Source organism: Lactuca serriola, chromosome 6 (genome assembly GCF_051521515.1).
Source record: "Lactuca serriola cultivar US96UC23 chromosome 6, Lser_US96UC23_V15, whole genome shotgun sequence".
Classification (NCBI taxonomy): domain Eukaryota; kingdom Viridiplantae; phylum Streptophyta; class Magnoliopsida; order Asterales; family Asteraceae; genus Lactuca; species Lactuca serriola.
The window spans coordinates 12697165-12720056 of NC_136413.1; the positions used below are offsets into that span (position 1 = coordinate 12697165).

At 37.2% G+C, this 22892-nt stretch overlaps 1 protein-coding gene across 1 annotated transcript; it reads left to right on the forward strand.

Moving 5' to 3' along the window:
* The first annotated feature begins 6957 nt into the window (after positions 1-6957).
* Positions 6958-9572, forward strand: LOC145057975 (PGR5-like protein 1A, chloroplastic). The gene is made up of 10 exons (XM_079005886.1): positions 6958-7283; positions 7499-7614; positions 7720-7816; positions 7906-8010; positions 8106-8158; positions 8473-8549; positions 8742-8793; positions 8870-8980; positions 9078-9175; positions 9301-9572. Exons 1-10 carry the CDS (start codon positions 7082-7084, stop codon positions 9368-9370), a joined length of 981 nt encoding a protein of 326 aa, XP_078862012.1. The 5' UTR covers positions 6958-7081; the 3' UTR covers positions 9371-9572.
* The last annotated feature ends 13320 nt before the right edge of the window (positions 9573-22892 follow it).

Below are 22892 nucleotides of genomic sequence, written 5' to 3' on the forward strand. Positions count from 1 at the left end.
AGGTAGGTGAATGACGATTCACCAATTTCCACCATGAAAAACGAAATATAAATATTAGGTTTTTAATTGGTTCTTAGAAATTCCTAGATTCTTTTGAGATTCAATGAACTTTTCAAATGCATGTTTCAATCTCGAGTGTGCCCTCCAAGTTTTGTGACTGAGATACCGAGGATCACAAAACGAGGTGTGAAGTAACCATGCAAATCACTTGGTACCCTTAAATTTTATCACTCAATCGATGTGCCGGTAACCACACACGCTCCACCGATACTATGATAAACCTTAAGTCACCCTTTACCTACCTTGTTAAGTCCAAGTTAGTGTGTTGGTTAACCACACACGCTCCACCAACAACTTAAACAAAGTGTAAAGTGTAATTTCAGGGATTAGCACCTTATTCACATTTTTCCTAAAGTAACTAAGATTGGGAATTTAATAAAACATTTAGTTACTTTATAATATTCATCATACTTTTAATGAGAATTTATAAGTCCTTGTCCTACCCGTTCGGCTAATGACCCTCCACCAATCAAGGAAGCGATGGGTGAGAGTGGACACCCATTAAGTTGTCATTTTATAGGCAACAACCTTATACTCCCTTATAGACCGGCTTCGTGAATGAGGCGTACTAGCGGTAAGACGACTTGATCTTATATATATATATATATATATATATATATATATATATATATATATATATATATATATATATATATTATTAACTTATAATATTATAAAGTATAAGGGTTGAATTTTAACTTTTAAAATTCTTAGAGTTGGAACTATAGTTTTAATCAAGACTTTACTTGCTCCAAAACTTGAGGGCAAGTTTTATAAACTTTCAAAACTTTTCATTTCTTATAACTTATGAATTAATTGAGTAATAAAAATGAAGACTCTTCATTTTTATAACTTTTGTGTTCTTTTAATGGCTTTAATAAAAGTGTGACTTTTGGTTTTCCATAACTTGACGACAGGTTATGGACTCCATTAAAACACTTTATGATCATGAATTAGACTACCATGAAGGTTACAAGTAATTCCTATGATCATCTAATCTTCATAAGTTCAAGAACATGAATATGAACATTTCAATAATCAAAAATTACACTTAAAAACTTGTAATTTTGATAATTGCCATTGCAAAAGGATTAGCATAAACATTACACCATCTAAAACAAGTTTTAAAACACCAAAACAGTTTAGGGTAATGTTTCTAGTCCATTTCCAGCAACAAATGTCGAAATTCTGAAAACTGCAACCTCTACTCATCGAGTGCAAGAACAAACTCGACGAGTAGCTTGCATTTGTTCATGGACTTGTCGAGTCCCACCATGGACTCGGCGAGTTCATACGAGCAGAAAATAGAAAATTGATTTTTTCAAGCAGTTTGCACAAAAATCCACAAACAAGCCTAGGCTCTGATACCACTGATGGGTTTTGAGCATTCTAACACTTCCTAAGTGTACATGCAACCCTAATAACCTTGGATCTATGTTTGTCTAATTATCATGAAAAGTTGAATTCCAAGGTTATATTCCTATCTAGCATACATGGGGAACATTTTTAACTTGAATGAAAGATAGAATAACTTACCTTGTTGTTGATTATGATCCTTGAAACCTTGTGAGCCTAGAACCCCAAGTGTGATGCCTCAAATGCTTCACACAACACCAAATGCAAAGGAATAAACTTTTGAGAGAATACACACACTTGAAAAATCAGCCTAGCCCTCACTTGTTCTTGTGTAGCCGATTTTGGTGGAGAATGGGTTCCTTATATAGTGTTGACACATCTAGGGTTACACCATGTAAACCCTAATGTGTCATGACTTTTCATTTCCATGACCCATGGGTTTGTAACTCCCATGGAGCATCCTATGGGTTTAACCCAACTTGATAATCCATGGAGCCTCTTAGCCCACTATACAAGTTATGGATGATTTACATAATCAACCTATATATTTAATTAGTTACCTTTTGATCACTTAATTAATTCTAAATTAATTCTTGATCAAACTAATTATATAATACTATTAATATATTAGAGCTTATAATATATTAATAAACCACAAGTGTTAATTCTCTCATTTAGTCTATCCAATTGCATGGTGCCATGCAACCCAAATGGACCATGTCGGGTCGGGTCAAGTACATACCAGAAATAGTTATGGACTTAGACACCTTATCCAACAGTTGTAGTGATCCACTCTAGGATTGTAACCTAAGGCTGAATTGTCAGTCGATGGCAAGGGATGTTACTTGCTGCATCGGGGTTGTTTTTTCCTACCTCATGTGCTCAATGAATGAGAGATCAATTGTAGGTCAGTCAATGGTTAAGATAGGATATGGTGATCTCCTCATCGATTATGCTGAAAGAAGGTGAATTTTGGCCGCAGTAAATCGTCTATGTTTCGTAAAGATGGGATATTTGAGACTAGATGTTTCTTGTGGTTCGGTGGCCAAGGTGAATGTCATGTCGCAAGTGGAATACATAATGTAGATTCTTGAAGATCGGGTGTATCCGGAGAGACATAGAATTGATCCTGTTATGGACAAAAGAGTTATATGGACGTGTTGAGTTTGCTAGAGCTATGTTTGAGCATCTATAGGGGGGTTCTTAAAGTTTCATCCTCCTCAACTTCATCCTCCTCTTGATCCACATCTACCTCCTGGGCGGCGTCGGCAACAAATGGTAGTCGCAACTGAAGTTTTTGCCGACGCCGCCCAGCTCCTTCATCGAACACCACCACTACAACTTCAGTCGACGGAAACGAGGTCCGACTAGCTAAGCGTCAAGATTGAAGGAAGAGAGAGCAAACCAGAAACTCGTGGCCACTATTGCCCGTATCCGGTAAATGCACAACCCCCTTCCCACCATCTTAGTTTCTTATGTTGCTACATCGCGTCCCACCGCCGCACCAAGCGGTTGTCCCTTATGCGGTCATTTCTACGACTGCCACATGCCACCACAAGGGTTGTTGTGTTTGTTTCTATTTTTTCATGTATGTGTGTGTGCATGTTTCAGTTGTATGTTGTTGTATAGATGTTCCTTGGCCGGAAAAACCGAAGAAACCCACCACCATCACCATAAGGTGGTGGATGCCACCTCCTGCCACCATCTTGGTGGTTGTATTGGGAATTTTGGTGTGCTTTTTGGTGTTAGTGTGTGCATATATGATTATATGAGCTTTTATGTGTCTTTGGTTGTTGGAGTTATCACTCGAAAACCACCACCATCGCCGTGAGGTGGAGGCTACCGTCGCACCATCGTCGTTGACCACCGCTGCCCGTGGTGGCAGTGGGTGGTGGTTGTGAGACTCTAACCCTAAAACCTTGAAGAAATGTATCGTGGACTTGAAACCCTAATGTCAAGAAAACCCTAGATTTGGAGTTTTGTCGGGACCTGCGTGAACTGTTAATTGGACTTTAAATTATACTCGATAATACCCTACGATTAACGCAGTGCAGTTTGGACTTAATGAATAAAGTCCCTAAGGGGTTAGTGTGAAACACTAACCCTAGTTATGATTTTATGAGGGAAACCCTAGAAACGGGAAGCCCTATTTTGGACACAATGACAGGGTTACATATTTGTGCTATTGCTTGAATTATTATTATACCCGAGAATGACTAGGTCAAACCTTAATCGATCTTAATCTTATGTTGTTAAGTCATTAATGGGTTAAGTTTCCTTACTTAACCCTAATCGTCATTTTATATGAAACCCTACTCGTCATTTCATGTGAGGTAGTCACTGTTACAAGTTACCATGACTTGTGATCGGGTATTGACTCAAGTATCTTCCTATAGGTGATTGAAAGTGAGTTGAAGCTGGTAGAGTTCTTCCTTACTATGGTGGTTACCTACGCGTATATCGAGGTGAGTTTCGTCTCACTGTAATCATGGGTCGAAGGCACCAATGTCAACCCACTAGTTTTGGTTATCTGTTAGTAGAGGGACGCCTAGGGATTGTACATTGTCATGTAGGATAGACTGAGCACTCATGATATAGGCTCTTTTACCTACTCCTTGTTTAGTTGTGGTTCTAGAGTAGGATCACCCATCCGGGTGTCTATCTTACCTCTAATTATATACGTTCATGCATTCCTTGGATTGTTGATATTTAGTATGTTGTTATGTTGTAGTGATCTTTTAGATCAGTATTCTGGTATCGAGTATGATGTTATGTTGTGGTTATCTGTTAGATCTGTATCCTAGTATCGAGTATGTTGTTATGCTATAGTGATCTATTAGACCTGTATCCTGGTATTGAGTATGTTGTGTTTCTGTAGTGATATGTAGAATTGTATGTTATCTAATACTTGTTGGTTAACATCTGGTGAAGTTCCCTAGGGACTGTCTGTGGTCATGTAGGATAGTCTAAGAACTCTTGATCTAGGCTTTCTTGCATGTTCCTTGTTAGGTTGTGGCTCTAGAGTAGGATCACTTGTTCAGGTGGCTACCTCACCTCTGGTTGCTTATGGTTACGCATTTCACATATGTTAGCTGGTAGCGAGACTGTATGCTGAGAGAGGACTAGTAGGCCGTAGTGAGTTGTATGATTTATGTTTGCCTGTATTATGTTCCTACTTGATCCTTGATTGTTTACATGTCGACACGTTATATTTGGTTAGGTTAAGGCGGTCCTGCTTCGTGCTGAATACCAAAATACCTGGTGTGGGCCGGCTGTAAGCCGTAGGCACGGAGGCTCGGGATGAGCGGTTAGGTTGAGACGGTAAGGCCAATAAACCTGATATAGTTGGGCATTCCAATCCGGTGACTAAGTAGGCTTGTTGTTAGTTCTATTTGTTTGGTTATGTGTGGCATTTTGGAGGAAAGTCACTAAGCTTTATGTTTACCTAGCTATTTATTGTTTCAGGTATCATGTCATCTTAGGAAGGCGAAGGCGTGACTGTACACATTCATCAGCAACAATGAAGATTTCACGCTTTAATATTACTCTGATTTTTTTATAAATGTATTTGGAATAAATGGTTTTCACCATAACAGATTTATAATTGGGAAGATTTACATAGATAAAAATGAAAAATTTTGGGTTGTGAAAATGGGATGTTACATATGAAGACGTGAAAGAAGTAACCATTTACACCACAACATAGAATAACACCATCTTAAATAATCTCTGCTTGCGTAAGCATTTATGTGACAACATAGATGAACCAAATGATGATTCATACTATTGTCCTAATGAAGAAAGTTATTATATTCATCTTAGTTTTGATAATAAAGATGAGTCAATTAATGATGAAGATGAAACTTACTCAGTTAGTATTAAGGGTACAAGAATAAAAGTGGGAACGGATTTTGAAAATGTGGTTTATTTTGGGAGAGCTTTGAACCATTGTGCAATCTCAAATGAGTTTGACTACTTCATTCAGAAAAGTGAACAAACACGACTCATAACAAGGTATGTAAATCAAGATTGTGAGTGAAATACTTCTATAAAATCATTATCATCGCCTTCATTACGACGGGTACAATCATCGTTACATGTAACATTATCTACATCACCATAGTTTTGATAATTCACTGGTTCGACATAATGAATTTTTTGGTCTTTTGGCATTTAATGTGGAACTACAAGCATTTGATATGTAGGTATTGACATTTAAAATAGTACAATCGGCGTTTGAAACGTCACTAACGTCGTTTGATATGGTACTAACGATATTTGATATGGTCCTATTAGCATTTGATATGATACATAATATCCAAGATCCACATACTGAATTTGCCGATGTACTGGTTTTCATAAACAACTTGTGGATTGAATTGTTGTTAATATTCAACATATCCACCAACATTGTGATCAGGATCATTTGGAGAGAGATGTATATCTGCTTGATTGTTGCTAACTCTTTTATTGGATCTATCAGTAGAGTTTTTTCCTTCTTTTGCATTTAGAACCTCTTCTGCTGCTATATCGATTTCCCACCAACAATCGATCGATTAGAGGCATTGCATTTGAACAAAATTTGCATATTCAATTGGATCAATATCTAGATGTATTTGAACAAAATTTGCATATTCAATTGGATCAATATCTAGATGTATATGTGGCAAAACTTGTTGAATAATTTTTTTTAAAGGTTTTACATCACCCTCATTAGCTATTTGTATAACATACTCCAATGGTAGGTGTTGGAAATTCACACTAATATTAGGTATATCTTCTAAACCTATCTTTTGTTTAAGAAAATTGTATAAATCTAGAAAAATTTATATTGTCAAAATTTCAACACTAAAGTTTCCAACAAATGATCTAACGTATAACAATTTCTTATTTCAAGATCATCATGAACCTCCGATACAAACAACAATAAAATACTCTTCATAAATATTAGAACTCATGTTTAGTTAACAAGAACATAAAACATAAATCGGAAAAAAGTTCTAGTGAAAAAAAAACTAGTGAAAATCTAGCTCCAAAAATCAGACAAATGGGCATATATGGAGTTTTTTTTTCCATACCTCTTCATTTTGTGCGAATTTTGATTTTTATACGATGGTTTTTGAGTTTTACAGTCAAACAATACAATATTTTTTTATATTTTTATAGATAACGTCACTTTTTTTTTGTAGATGCCGTCATTGTCAATAGGCCAACGAAGTCATTTTTTTTAAAGGATCGAAAATCACATTCGACTCCAATATTTATAGATATGACCTGTTAAAATAAATACTATTTTAGATATTTTTTATTTTTATGACTATTTTGAGTAAAAAAAAAAAGGTAAGTCATTTTCTCTATGATAAAATTAATTCTTATCTTGTACAGTTTGGCTGGATCCGCAACCGATATGTCCCCTTGTGGCTTCGTAACCAATGGTTTCCTCGGAGCTTCTTAACCAATTGTTCTGCACTTCTGCTGATTCCTTAGATTTTCTTGCGTCACGACACACCATAATAATTCATTCCAAAATTATCGCCCTCGCTCCACACATTTCCTTCATATCTTATCCCTCAATCTTCCCAAAAAGAGTGATCAGCCAGATGAATAATACAGTCGACGTTTCTTGCTCCCAACTTCACCACCACCACCACGGCCGAAGCCGGAAATGGCCTCCAAATTAGGCTTCACTATAACCAATTCTCGCTTGTTCACTGTTCCTGTCCCAAGACCCTCGGTTTCTCCGTCTTTACCCACTTGTTCTACATTGTCTTCGTCGAGGGTTCAGTCGCTTCAACTGATTGGAAGAGACGTTTTGAGTCGATATAGGCCCATAATTTTATCCCCGAGGGCCACTACTGATCAGCCAGGTTCTTTAGGGTTTAATGGTTTATGTTATTCCAAGATTGTTGCTTTTAGATTTTAAATATCTTTAAACATTAAATTAGATTGGAGTATTATAGACTGTATTTAGGCATACTTAGCTTTCAGTTTAATTTAAAAACTCTAGACTTTGGGCATATATCATATAGCCATGCCAAATTTGTGTACATTGTTATAGGTACGTATTTGGTGTTTATTTCAGGTGAAGTTAAAGAAGATGAGGTTGTTGACAGCAACATTATGCCTTACTGCAGCATTGAGAAACAACAGAAGAAGTCACTAGGAGAAATGGAACAAGACTTTCTTCAAGCATTACAAGTATTAATAACAATATTACCCTTTTTGCGACCTTTCTTTCCATTTATTTAATATTTTGAAAGTGTCTGTTTTTCTTCTTTTAGTTAATCTCTTTCTTTCTTCTAGGCTTTCTATTATGAAGGAAAAGCCACCATGTCGAATGAGGAATTTGATAACCTCAAGGAAGAATTGATGTGGGAAGGAAGCAGTGTTGTAATGCTAAGTATGAATAGCTGATCAATAGCTTATTGGTTTAACCTTTTGAGCTCTTCTTCTACCATCGAGATATCACTTGTTCTTTTAAACTTGCAGGCTCTGATGAACAGAAGTTTCTAGAGGCAGCAATGGCGTATGTATCTGGTAACCCAATAATGAGTGATGTAGAGTATGACAAATTGAAGATGCAATTGAAGGCATGTTAAGGAATACCTTGATATAATACACACATTTAAAATACTTGTATTTTGTTTGTGATCTCTCTTTTTCACTTAAAATTGTTCTTTTTCAGAAAGATGGAAGTGAGATAGTGGTTGAGGGTCCAAGATGTAGTCTTCGTACAAGAAAGGTATTGCTTTTAGATCCCTTAATAGCATCTCCCATGGTAGTTTCTATAAAGAGTTTCACTTGTAAAATTTATTACAATTTGGAAAAAGGAAAATGAGTATTTAGGGTAATCAACTATCACTTTTGTTTTCTTATTTTTTTTACACGATTTACCATTAAATTCACATTTAGGCTATATTTGGCTTTTTCTCAAAATAGTAACCTGCAATACCCTGTTTTTAACAGCTGACATTGGAGACTATCTCAAGATGTGGCAAAAGTAAAAATATTAAAATAAAAGTTACTTCTACTACTGGTTAACATTCTTGGTTGTAGGTTTACAGTGACCTCTCTGTTGATTATCTCAAGATGTTCCTCATAAATGTCCCTGCTGCTGTTGTTGCAGTAGGATTGTAAGCCTTACTTTTCCACCATCATTTTGGTTTATAATTATTAGATCAATTTGATTCTTTGTTGCTAGATTTGTGCATTTTATGTCATTAGTTTACTTTTCGTCTATTAATTTCTTACGAGTTACGTTCTTTTCAATGAATTTAATTCTTTTTTTTTTTTGTTACATTTGAACATATGTTTGTGTACGCCAGGTTCTTCTTCCTGGATGATATTACCGGGTTTGAGATCACATACCTTTTGGAGGCAAGTGTTCTTTAATTATATCTCCTCCCTATTTTTTTTCGTTGTTATTTATTTAAAATTTGTAATTTCTTATCAGCTTCCAGAGCCATTTAGTTTCATCTTCACGTGGTTTGCAGCTCTGCCATTTATTTTGTGGTTATCCTTCTCATTTACCAGTCTCATTGTCAAAGACTTTCTGATATTGAAGGTAGTGTCTTTGTTATCAATATTATGTCTTATAAACTAAATAAATTACATACTTACCATATCATTTTTATTGACTCATACAAAATTCGTACTTTTAGGGAATTTGTCCAAACTGTGGTACGGAGAATAACTCTTTCTTTGGAACTATTTTGTCGATTTCCAGTGGGGGTACCACCAACAGTGTGAAATGCACAAAGTAAGTTTATGGCTTGTGTATCATTAAGTATTGATTTCAATGACTATTTGAAGCATGCAAAATTAAACCAAAAACTCCTTTACGTAATCTTATTGTAATAATGACAAGTAACATTGTCTTTTCAGCTGTCAAACGCCACTTGTGTTTGATCAAAATACTCGCTTAATAACACTGCCAGAAGGAAGTGAAGCTTGAGTGGAAACATCAGGGGAGGACGTATATAGCTCTTGTGTTTCATTAGGCCACAGTTTGATAAGTTACTGTTTGTATTCAAACGTTGCCTTGTATGCTGTGTACTATATGCAACTAGAGACCATGTAACATATGTATATTTACAATTGGGTACATGCAAAGTTCATACAATTTAGAATATGCAAAATCGATGTTCACAACAAAACATATCTCATCTGTACGTAGGTGAAACCTAAATAGCAACAAAGGTCATATATAAGTGGCATAGTGGTAAGCAAGTGAGGAAAAGTCTTAATTATGTAGAAGGTACCAATTTCGCAGTAAATACTGCCTATATGAACATAATTTCTTGTTTTGGTTAGTTCGAGTAACTAATTACATGTTCATATCCATTTGTTTATGTTTGTTAAAGATGTTAAATAAACATATATGAATATAAACCAATGAACATAAATAAATGAATATATATAAACATAAATTAACATAAACATCGAAAAGAGTAAATAAATATAAACATTCAAATCAAATATAAACATATATGAACAAACTACTAAAAAGATTTTGCTAAAAAGGAGTTAGAAAAATAAGAATACTTACAAACATAAAATTATGTGAACGAACATAAACCAATGTAAATGGACATAACGATAATTAGTAAATGAACATTAACAAAGGTTTATAATAAATGAACGACCGAGTTCATTGTTGGTGTTTGTTCATTCAATTAAATGAACATAAAATTTTATTCAAGTTTGATCATTTATTAAATAAGTGAAGATAAACAAACTTTCACACAAATGGTTCACGAACAGTTCGGTGAATATTCAGTTCATAGTCATATACAAGAGATCTCTCATTGTTCTAAAATCGATCTAGGCGGTGCCTAAGGGTAAGGCTAGGCCTGACAATGCTCGACACGACACGAAATAAACAGGTTTGGGTTAAGCTTTTCAACCCATCAACCTGCCAACCAATCAACCCGTTTATTAAACAGGTCATATATGGGTTTCTCAAAAAATATACGGGTTGACCTACCAACCCGTTTAGAATTTTAATAAAAAAATTATATATTCTTAAATGTATTAAGTATTATACACTATACAGTTTATACTTTATACTAGGATAGGATACCCGATATTATTGACCATTTGACATTTGGCGTTTGTCCTAAATACTCTCAGTATCTCACAAACAAAATCAAATGAGCCCTCTGTCGCTCTCCCCTTTGTGATGAACGACATGTGATGAATGACAGAACGAACTCACAAAGAACAACGGCATGAATGATTGAATCATTATTGAACGACATTGACGCCTAAACGTAAACGACAAACACACAACGCAGTATTTGCTGTGATCCAACCTATGAACACAGGAACCAAAATTAGACCCACAAACCTAAATCTAACCCACGAACCCCCCAACTTGTAAACCCGTATAAATAAGTGGGTTGACAGGTCATATATGGGTTTATGTTCCAAACCAGCCAACCTGTGACCTGTATAGTTAAATGGGTCGTGTTTGGTTCGGTATATTTTGACTCGCTAACCTAAACATGACACGATTGTCAAGGCCTAGGTGAGGCGATGCTATGCTGACTAGGATTTCAGAAATCGGAAAAAAGAAATTAAAACCAACAAAAAGTAGGTCATTCGTTGAAAATCGAGATTAATTGGTCAATATGGCAACTAGTCGGTTAAAATTGATGGGTAGCCGAGTGAAAAATAGGAAATTGGCAAGTACGGTTACTATTATGGTTCCAAAAAGGAGATGAATAGGGTTCCATTGAGTGTTGGGGTTAACTCAAACATGAACTAGAACCAAAACAAGAATGAGATATGGAGGAAAAGGTGAATATTAGTTGTTTTCAAGTGTGTAGGTGATGAGGGCTATAGTTATGGTGTGTTTCAGTGAGGGCATGACAAGGTATTAGGTATTCAAAACGAAAAAACATGAAATAAAAAGATATGAATAAATAAAGAAGATAAAGTATTTATGATGTTCACATGACTTGGGTAATTGTGCTATGTCACATGTGAACTAGAAAGATTTATTATTGATCTCGAGATAAAGTTTACAACTACGTTAAGGTTCTATATATAGAACTAGGTTGAACATCCCAAAAGTACTGATAAATATTTTTCATTTTTATAACCATCAAATCAATACATTAAATGCTTCAAAACCAATCATAGTAAAAATGTTTCAAAACCAAACACTCAAATTTAGCATCTCCAATAACTCCAAACAGTAAGAAGGATGCTTATCAATAATTTCATACCATTCCACCAGCCATTTCCACAGTCTCGAGGAACAGGAGATGAGAAAAACATGTGATCCAAATGATCCTCATCAACACGACAGAATGGGCACAAAGTTAAGGAAACATAAACTCCATGGCTCAATAAATTAGGGGTAAGAGGGATACGATTCCTTATCAATCTCCACACAAAGAAATTAACTTTTAATAGGATCCATTTCACCCACTTGAACGAATGCGCATTGATATCAATGAAGGCACCGATGAGGATTCTGAAATCTATAACTAAGAAAGAAATGTTGTCATCACCTTTCCAAAGCCACCTGTCATAACCACTAGCAAATTGAACGTTATTTAGAGTGTTAATTAGAAACGACAGTTGATCAAATTCTCTTCTAGATATGATCCGCCAAGACCAACTCCAATTCCACTTCAAAACCTAAACAAATTCCAATTTAACTTTATCCATAACAAGTCAATCCTTATTGACTTAACACCATATAGATTCATACATAAATCTTTCAAAGCGATGTCACCACACCAACAATCTTTCCAAATGTATATTTTATCCCCAACGCCAACCAACCTCTTGAATAAATCGGCCAACAACTCCTTTTTCCAATAACTCATTATCAATTTGAGAGATGCTAAGCTGGCCACACACCCTTAATGAAGCTTTTAGCGAGAGGACACCCATCCATCAACTTAATATTATGAATCAATTTTATGCAAGAAACCCAAAAGGAATCATACCCATTTTTAAGCCGCTACCACCAATTGGGAAGGAGAGCCAAATTCGCCTCTTTAAGATATCCAACTCCAAGCCCACCGTGTAACTTCCCATTTTCATACCAAAAAAAACAATTTTAATTAAGCTGAAACATCATTTTTCATAAGATACAAGTTAGGAAATATCAGTTGTTTCAAAGTACATTCATAAGAAAATTAGAGTTATCAAAGTAACGTGGATACACCATTGTTGCTGATGAGTGTGTACAGTCACACATTCGCCTTCACACGATCAACCAAAGTACTTGGAACACATTTAATCCACAACTGTAAGCCAAATCTTAGTGAGTTCCCCCATAGTACCATATACCACAATATACATACAATACATGCATACATCCGAGCCTTTCGTCTGACTAACCCGCCTCGCAAGGCCTATAGTACACCTGGAACGCTCCCCTAGCCTATAGTATACCAATGGCCCGCCCGAGTATCTTGGCCTACTTCACCCAGTAGGACCGCCTCAACTCACCGCCATATATATCCACACATATAATAAGAATCAAACAGCAAGCAACAATACATGTAACTAACTACACTAGTCTACATGTCTAACAATCTCATATAACATATACATGCCTCATACTGAATCCTACTCCACGGCTGGCATATCACCAATTAAATTCATATTTTTATGAAATCATAGGTAGAATAGTCACTTGAACGGATGATACTACTCTAGAGCCACAACCAAACAAGAAACATGCAAGAAAGCCTAGATCAAGAGTTCTCAAACTATGCTACATGACTACATACAACCTGTGACATCCCCATTTTCACAGCCAGAAAAGACCGATTTTTGCTTATGCTTTATGAAAATCAGAGTACCTCTTTTAATAAAAATGTTGAGGAATTTATTCCCAGAAAAACACGATAAATACGTTATCAAAGGATTTCCGAAGAAACGTATTTTATTCATTTTAAAACATTTTGGATGTAATCGTCAATACAGAAATAGAAGCATAAACAGAACTTACATTCATTTACACTAGTGATTTAGATCTCCTTAATCTCTTAGTGTAAGGTCACTTCATATCGACACATGTGATATAAATAAACTGAGTGGGTCAGGTTGGGAAACCTGGTGAGTACATAGGGTTTTCAACCCACAATAATATAATTATTATGTTTAAACAATCAAACAAACAACCCAATTACCCATCCCCATTATCATATTTAGTCTTAAGGATCTACCCTAAGAATCAGCTATTCCTCGTTCATTCATTCCTAAGGATCATCCTAAGGAATCGGCATGAAGTCCATCGTTGCCACGGTTTACACAACGGGCACTAAGTCTGCATAGTCTCCAGGGCTTAGGCACTAAGTCTGCATAGTCGCCAGGGTTTAGGCATCAAGTCTGTATGATCACCAAGGTTTAGGTATCAAGTCTGCATGATCACCAAGGTTTAGACATCAAGTCTGCATGATCACCAAGGTTTAGAGTACACCGGGTGAACACATCGTTCACAACACCTACAGATTGCGAGCCTGCTAGTGTTCCACTGGACTATCTAGAATAGTCTGTGGTTGTCATCCATACTCTACTGAATGACGGGGCCATCATTTGGGAAAGGCTTCTCACATCGTCCACCTCTCACCCTCACCTTGTGGTCTATAACACCTCTCAACTCATCATCCAACTCATATTCCATCTATTACATCTACCCATGTTTTACCCCAACATTATCGTAGATATAAAATACATATACAGTTTAAAACATTTTAAACATGTATAAAATCGTTCATCTAGCATAGACAGCAAGTACTCAGATAATATGCACACATAGCACGTAATTTATATAAAATACTTCATATCTATGTGTAAGATGAAAGTAACTGTGCACTCACTTGAGTAGGTGGTGACTCAGCACTCGGACAGCGCTTCGATACTCTCAAAACAATTTTCCTTCGATAAAACCTAATATCATTACCACTAGAGTTTAGTCTAACGCTTGACGAGACTAATTTAATAGTCTAGCTATTATTACTATTATATAAGCGTTAAACAATACTTATATAACCCATAATAATAGCCCAAATACTCCTTATAAGGTCCTAATAACATTACTATATTGAAACATAAGTTATACTAAAGATAGGATAGGTACAACTCACTTACAGCGGGTTTTCTCGAAAACCGGGCTTCGCTGGAGCAGCGTTCCCGAGCCGAAAGGCTCTTTTCTCGGGACTCCGGGAGCCTCGGGGCTTTCTTCGGGAGCTAGGGGGTTTAATTAGGTTTTAGGGGGGTTTAGGAGAGCTAGATAGAGAAATAAGTTAGAGAGAGAAGTGATAAATGGTGTAAGGAAGTGAATGGGTCGATCTTGCTATTTATAGTAAGTTTTAATGACACTCACGTCGTGAGTGTCATAAAGCTCACGTCGTGAGTCTCATGATTCACTCCGTAGACTTGCCATTTGCGTCCTTAGCTTCTAAAGGTGGCCACGTGACTCCTCACGTCGTGAGTGTCATAAAACTCACGTCGTGAATTGCATCTTATCCTCTCGCAGCTTCTAGATTCCGAATTATGACAGAATGTCGTGATCGTCATAATTCTCATGTCATGAATTATCTAGTTTAGGGTTTTTAAAAGCTAAATCTTCGGAATGCCATAACTTTTGCATACGAACTCCGTTTTTGACGTTCTTTATATCCACGCGTAGGTGGAGACGTATTATACAACTTTCATTCAGATCCCTAAGGCTAAAAAGTCCTCTATCTTAAATTCACTATTTACGTCTCCCGGTGCCGTACCGGTTTTGCCGAAAAACTTCAACGGGCCATAACTTCTTCGTTATAACTCAGATTTCGGCGTTGTTTATATGTACAGAACCCTTGAGACATATTCTAAAACTTGGTTAAGATTATTTATTATAAATAATCTTTTGTCGAAAAGTCGTTTTCGACCCCTATTATCTCTAAATTGACTCGCTCGGATCTACGAGCGTTACAATTATCTCCCCCTTAGGATGATTATGTCCCGGAATCATCAACGAAACAGGGCTCACATGATGACTCCATACGTTATCTCTTCATCCTAAGTAATAACCATAACTGATGTTCCTTCAAACGAGTATCTAACTCTAAGACTTACTGACTGCAGGCGGTGCCCGATCTTGGATTATCATAATAGACCGATAGGTCATGTTCTAATGACCTCTCATCATATGATGTATTGCTTGGACTCAGGTCTTTTAGATTCAGATTCCAAAACAGACTATACCTTCCTTCATGTTCTAATCACATCTTAAAAGGTAGCATTTCTAGCTACAAGCAACTGTCGCAATACCTCTACCGATCACTTCGATTATCTTTTACTTCAATCCTATGGCTTAAGTCAGATGTTACATCGAACTTGGTTCTCTAAACCACGTAACATACTCATCGTAGTCGGACTCAATTTGATATGACCACTAGGGTCGGAATAACAATCATATTCTTAGTCATTACCGAAACGATGGTAACGACATGTTTGAATTAAACAGACTCAATTATTGTCTTCTTGGTAACCCTGTGATTTTCCTTGATCCAAGCGTGAGTCATGTGCTTCCAGTAGTATATGCATCTACTACCTTTCACACCTACTCATACTCGTCCCAAGTATTGTCTCGCAGTCCCCAAGTCACCATACAAGAAAATCACATAGCAGTTTAACACATCAGATAACAAAACGAAGGCTTTATTATTTCTTGAAACTATTACATAGGTTTTCAAGTTTACCCTAGACTATGCCTCTAATAGGATACATCATATGATTCTATCTCTTTGGCTACCTCATAGCTTGATCTTCGGGTATGAATTCCTCATCCTTGGTTCCTTGCATTGTTTTCTACTTCGTCGAGGATCATGTGGAATGCCCTTGGCCTTGGTGGCGTGTTTTGCCTTGCTGTCTCGTTTTTCTTTGGGCAATCCCTAGAAATATGCCCTTCTTTGTTACATCCATAGCACACCTTCTTGTTGGACGCACACTTGCTGGCGTAATGCCCTGTCTTTCCACATTTGTAGCAAGTCACCTCCTCGCTACACTTCCCGAAGTGCTTCTTTTACACTTTTCGCACCACTTGGCTTCACCTCCCCCTCCTTCGTCAATCTTTGAGAATTTCCTTTCTTTGTTGGATTTTGAAGATCCTTCATGCTTCCTTTCTCGCCAACTTCAGCTTTCTCCAGACCCTTCTCTCGTATCTGGGTCTCCACATTCTTAGCAGCCCAGATGGCGGCTTTTAGAGTGGTAGTTTGCTTGACCATTGGACCGAAGTCCGCTGGTAATCCAAGGGCAAATTTGTTAACCTTAGAGAGTTCAGTTGGGACGAGGTGAGGAACAAGCTTCATTTTCTCAATAAAACTTGCAGCGTATTCAATAACGTTCATTCTTCCCTTCTTTAGATTTTGGAACTCATTGTTGATCTCCAGAAGATCCTGCTCAGAGTAGTATTGCATCGTCAACTGCACCAGAAAATCCTCCCACGACATCTTGCTTGCTTCACCTTTAGGCATTGAATCAGCTAGTAGCTTCCACCAGCTTAGTACTCCAGATTTCAATAGAGGAACCACAAGAGCGGTCTTCTTCCTGTTGCTATACTCGCAACTCTCAAACATTGTCTCCATCTCAGAGATCCAGTTCATGACTTCCACCAGCATCGGGCTTCCAAATAGACTCGGTGGTTTGGACGCCATGAAATCCTTGTATTTGCATCCACGCCCGTCATTTCCTCCATCCTTGTGGTTTTGCCTAACTATTGGTGGGTTGGTCTGACCAATAGTCCCACTATAGTTTCCCTCCTCAGTCTGCCCTTCGTTCAACTCGGGCTATTCGATCTGTATGGTCGCTTCCTCTCGATTTTGCTGGATCAAACGTCTGGTTTCCTCCATTTGACGATCCAACATCGCCTGAATCATCGCTTGCACTCCAGCCATTGTTATTGGCTCAGCAGCAGCTACCACAATCGATATTGCTCAATCACTAGGGGTTGGTTTCGGTTCCCATTTGCATTCACGTTTCCGCTACGGGTCCTTGCCATCTTGATCTATACACCGAATAAGGTGAATCTAGATCTTTATTTAGGATTGACATTTAAATCATCCTTATCACTCCGAAACGTTTATATGCTAGTTCCAATATCGTATTCGTACGTTTAGAATCCTAAACACATAAGGTTTCCAGATCCAGTCGGCAACAGACCATAGATCCGAACAAATAATAGCATATAAGGCATATTTATAGCTATAACATAAAACATTTAGCACATAAAACATTTTAGGTATCGTTCTTAAAATAAACTAGTGTTTGTGTCTATTCAGGTGTATTACCTAAATCTATTAGACATACTCCTCACAATCATTGCTTAGCATTCTAAGTTTAAGTCTAGAAATTTCCTACAAATCCCTAGTTCTCTTAAACTAATGCTCTGATACCAACTGTGACATCCCCATTTTCACGGCCAGAAAAAACCGATTTTTTCTTATGCTTTATGAAAATCAGAGTACCTCTTTTAATAAAAATGTTGCAGAATTTATTCCCAGAAAAACACGATAAATACGTTATCAAAGGATTTCCGAACAAACGTATTTTATTCATTTTAAAATATTTGGGATGTTATCGTCAATACAGAAACAGAAGCATAAACAGAACTTACATTCATTTACACTAGTGATTTATATCTCCTTAATTTCTCAGTGTAATGTCACTTCATATCGACACCTGTAATATAAATAAACTGAGTGGGTCAGGTTGGGAAACCTGGTGAGTACATAGGGTTTTCAACCCACAATAATATAATTATTATGTTTAAACAATCAAACAAACAACCCAATTACCCATCCCCATTATCATATTTAGTCTTAAGGATCTACCCTAAGAATCAGCTATTCCTCGTTCATTCATTCCTAAGGATCATCCTAAGGAATCGGCATGAAGTCCATCGTTGCCACGGTTTACACAACGGACACTAAGTCTGCATAGTCTCCAGGGCTTAGGCACTAAGTCTGCATAGTCGTCAGGGTTTAGGCATCAAGTCTGCATGATCACCAAGGTTTAGGTATCAAGTATGCATGATCACCAAGGTTTAGGCATCAAGTCTGCATGATTACCAAGGTTTAGAGTACACTGGGTGAACACATCGTTCACAACACCTACAGATTGCGAGCCTGTTAGTGTTCCACTGGACTGTCTAGAATAGTCCGTGGTTGTCATCCATACTCTGCTAAATGACAGGGCCATCATTTGGGAAAGGCTTCTCACACCGTCCACCTCTCACCCTCACCTCGTGGTCTATAACACTTCTCAACTCATCATCCAACTCATATTCCATCTATTACATCTACCCATGTTTTACCCCAACATTATCGTAGATATAAAATACATATACAATTTAAAACATTTTAAACATGTATAAAATCGTTCATCTAGCATAGACAGCAAGTACTCAGATAATATGCACACATAGCACGTAATTTATATAAAATACTTCATATATATGTGTAAGATGAAAGTAACTATGCACTCACTTGAGTAGGTGGTGACTCAGCACTCGGACAGCGCTTCGATACTCTCAAAACAATTTTCCTTCGATAAAACCTAGTATCATTACCAGTAGAGTTTAGTATAACGCTTGATGAGACTAATTTAATAGTCTAGCTATTATTAATATTATATAAGCGTTAAACAATACTTATATAACCCATAATAATAGCCCAAATACTTCTTATAAGGTCCTAATAACATTACTATATTGAAACATAAGTTATACTAAAGATAGGATAGGTACAACTCACTTACAGCGGGTTTTCTCGAAAACCGGGCTTCGCTGGAGCAGCGTTCCCGAGCCGAAAGGCTCTTTTCTCGGGACTCCGGGAGCCTCGGGGCTTCCTTCGGGAGCTAGGGGGTTTAATTAGGTTTTAGGGGGTTTAGGAGAGCTAGATAGATAAAGAAGTTAGAGAGAAGTGAGAAATGGTGTAAGAAAGTGAATGTGTCGATCTTGCTATTTATAGTAAGTTTTAATGACACTCACGTCGTGAGTGTCATAAAACTCACGTCGTGAGTCTCATGATTCACTCCGTAGACTTGCCATTTGCGTCCCTAGCTTCTAAAGGTGGCCATGTGACTCCTCACGTCGTGAGTGTCATAAAACTCACGTCGTGAATTGGATCTTATCCTCTCGCAGCTTCTAGATTCCGAATTATGACAGAATGTCGTGAGCGTTATATTCTAACGTCGTGAATTAGCTAGTTTAGGGTTTTTAAAAGCTAAATCTTCGGAATGCCATAACTTTTGCATACGAACTCCGTTTTTGACGTTCTTTATATCCACGCGTAGGTGGAGACGTATTCTACAACTTTCATTCAGATCCCTAAGGCTAAAAAGTCCTCTATCTTAAATTCACTATTTACATCTCTCGGTGCCGTGCCGGTTTTGTCGAAAAACTTCAGCGGGCCATAACTTCTTCTCTATAACTCGAATTTCGGCGTTCTTTATATGTGAGGAACCCTTGAGACATATTCTACAACTTGGTTAAGATTATTTATTATAAATAATCTTTTGTTGAAAAGTCGTTTTCGACCCCTATTATCTCTAAATTGACTAGCCCGGATCTACGAGCGTTACACAACCCATATGACACTCAATTAAAAAAATGACCCTTCTGCTGATACTCTAATTGTAACACGTCTACTTTTTAACATCCTACCATGTAGGGATGTATATCATAACATATAGTATAATGAGGAAACTCACCTAAAATGCAGAACCGGATAACAGTACAAAACTATCAATACCTCGTACTGGACAATCTTGTGAACTGAAATTCACCCAATCAAAGGAAACACCTTAATCAACAACCCAATATCTAGAAGTTAAATCCAAGATCAAACTGGTCAAAAGCTAATGGTCAAAAGCTAGTGGTTAAAGGTCAGCAGGTCAACGATCCCCACTTCGTGGCAAGATCTTGGCCACGTTGTGGCCGGCTAAGGATAAAACAGTCGAGCATCTGAGCACCACCACAGCGTGGCAAGCCCTTGGTTATGTCGTGGTTTCTGGAAGAATGCCAAAATCTACATTAGGTACTTAATCTTTACAGATCTAAACCCATAACTTCATATCTGATTCTTTTCAATGACTTAATGCATAAAGTTTCCAACTTTATCCATTAGGGCTCCATTCCAAGGCTAGATCTACAATCCTAAGTCTATTAAGTCCTTAATGTCACCAAAAGATGTGCATGAACATAAAGTGACTCCAACAGTGTCCTTTTTCTCATTCTATAGAACTTATTGATCATAAGGAAGCCATAACAAACTCTGGAGTTCCTCAAACTCCAAGAGCATTCTTGGAAGGGACCAAAACCACCCAAAAATGACCTAAAACTTGAATCTAGAAGAAGAAGTGCTAAGGTATGTACTTTATACCTCAAATAGCTAAGAAATCAAAAGAGAATGATAGATCCAACCCAGTTGCATGCTTCCTTGAACCAATGTGAACTTCCTTCTTCCTTAAGCTTCACCACAATCCGAAGAATAAGATTCAAATCAAGAAGATGCGCTCTCAAACATTCGTGGAGGCTAGGGTTTCGTGTTGAGGGGTTGGAGGCTGAAGAGGATGCCCTAATCCTTGATTTTAAGGGCTTAAATATGGAGAAACCCCAAAAAAATCATGGGCTTGGGTTGCATCAGCTACCACACAGTGGCCTTCATTTTCCCACATCGTGGCAGCCATCCAAAACGTGTGTTCCTATAATGGACATGCCACGTCATGTTCCTCAATCTCCACGTTATGGAACTTGGCTTTCCCAAAACCTTAACTTGATCCCTCCAAGTCCTCAGTTGATATATTCTAGAAAACGGGTGTTACACACTCATTTTTTTGTTTGATCACAACATCCCAAGCAACCCAATTTATTTGCCTAATGTTCTCATTACCACCCTATAAGAATCGCCTTTTAATGGAATCAATCAAGCTAATAACCTTTTTAGGTGCTCTAAAAAAGAAAAACAATATAGAGGCAAGCTCTTGAGCACCGAATTCACAAGAGTTAGGTGCCCTGCCAATGAAAGAGTCTTCGAATTCCATTTGGATAGTTTGTTCTTAAACTTCTCAACAACCGGGCTCTAATTCTTAGAAAGTTTCATATTAGATCCCACCGGAAGACCAAGATATTTGAACGGAAAAGAATCACACTTACATATTAAAATCTTGGTGAATATATTCACCTCCTCATCATCGAAACCAACACCATACACTTTACACTCATGCAAATTCCGCTTCACCCCTGAGGCAATAAAAAGCCAATGAAGAATTCTATTCAAATAAACAAACTTAATCTCTGACCAATCACCAAAGAAAGTCACATCATCGGTGTATATAAGGTGTGAATAGAGATGTCATTTTTTGGGAGAGAAAGCCAATAAAAATAGTGAAGATATATAGTCTCCTCCATGAAGACGTAAAGACCCTCCATAGCTATAGTAAAGAGAGAAGGCGACAATGGATCTCCTTGTCTCACACCCCGTCTAATATCAAATTATTTCGTTGGTTAGCCATTGACTAGCATGGAAGCTCTACTAGAGGAGAGACAACCCCTAATCCATCTTCTCTACTTCCACCCAAAATTCATTTGATCCATAGTCATCCAAGAACTCCCAACTTAACAAGTCAAACGCCTTAACAAAATCAACTTTAAAAATGAAAGCTTTTTTCTTCACTTTTCTGGTTCAATCAAAAATTTCATTAAGAAAGTGGATCGTCAAGGATGCTTCTCCCACCAACATAAGTTGTTTTCTCATGACTAATGATTTTGTTCAACACCTTCTTCAAACGATTAGCAAGCACTTTCAATAACACCTTATATAAGCAACCCACAAGGTTAATGGATATATAGTCTTTTAAATAAAGAGGAACTCTAACCTTGGGAATAAGAGAGATAAAGGAAGAATTGTATCCTTTAGCCAATACCCCCGAGCTCTTAAAGTCTTTCACAAACATAAAAACAACCAATTTTATCAACTCCCAATAATTCTTCAAGAACGTAAAAGTAAATCCGTCTAGACGCGACACCTTCTCACTCCCACAACACCAAACCGCTTCCTTGATCTCAGTCTCAGTAAAAGACTCGGTAATGGCAACCCTATCTTCACACAAAATCTTTTTAAACCTTCTGCTCATGATTTTAGGTCGATTGCTCATAGGCTCATTAAACTTAACATAAAAGAAATCTCAAATTGCATTAGAAAATTTTTTCAGGATCACACACCCATAACCCATCAATAGATAGCCCGTGAATACAATTTATTTCATTTGTTGTTGTTACCGATCCCGTGACAAATGTAGAGTTTTAGTCCCCATGCACCTCCCATTCATTCAAGCCTTCTTTTTGAGACCCATCATGTGATACAAGTCAATAGCCAACACTCTTTGTTTTCATAATTGCCTATTCTCCTTCTTAGGTGACAACAAAGGTTTGTCTTCATCTTCGATTTCAAGCTTATCAA

Coding starts and splice junctions, on each gene's coding strand:
- LOC145057975 (XM_079005886.1), top strand. CDS start 7,082: ATGGCCTCCAAATTAGGCTTCACTATAACCAATTCTCGCTTGTTCACT. Junction 7,817..7,905: donor AAGCAGTGTTGTAATGCTAA/GTATGAATAGCT, acceptor TTAAACTTGCAG/GCTCTGATGAACAGAAGTTT. Junction 8,011..8,105: donor GAAGATGCAATTGAAGGCAT/GTTAAGGAATAC, acceptor TTTTTCAGAAAG/ATGGAAGTGAGATAGTGGTT.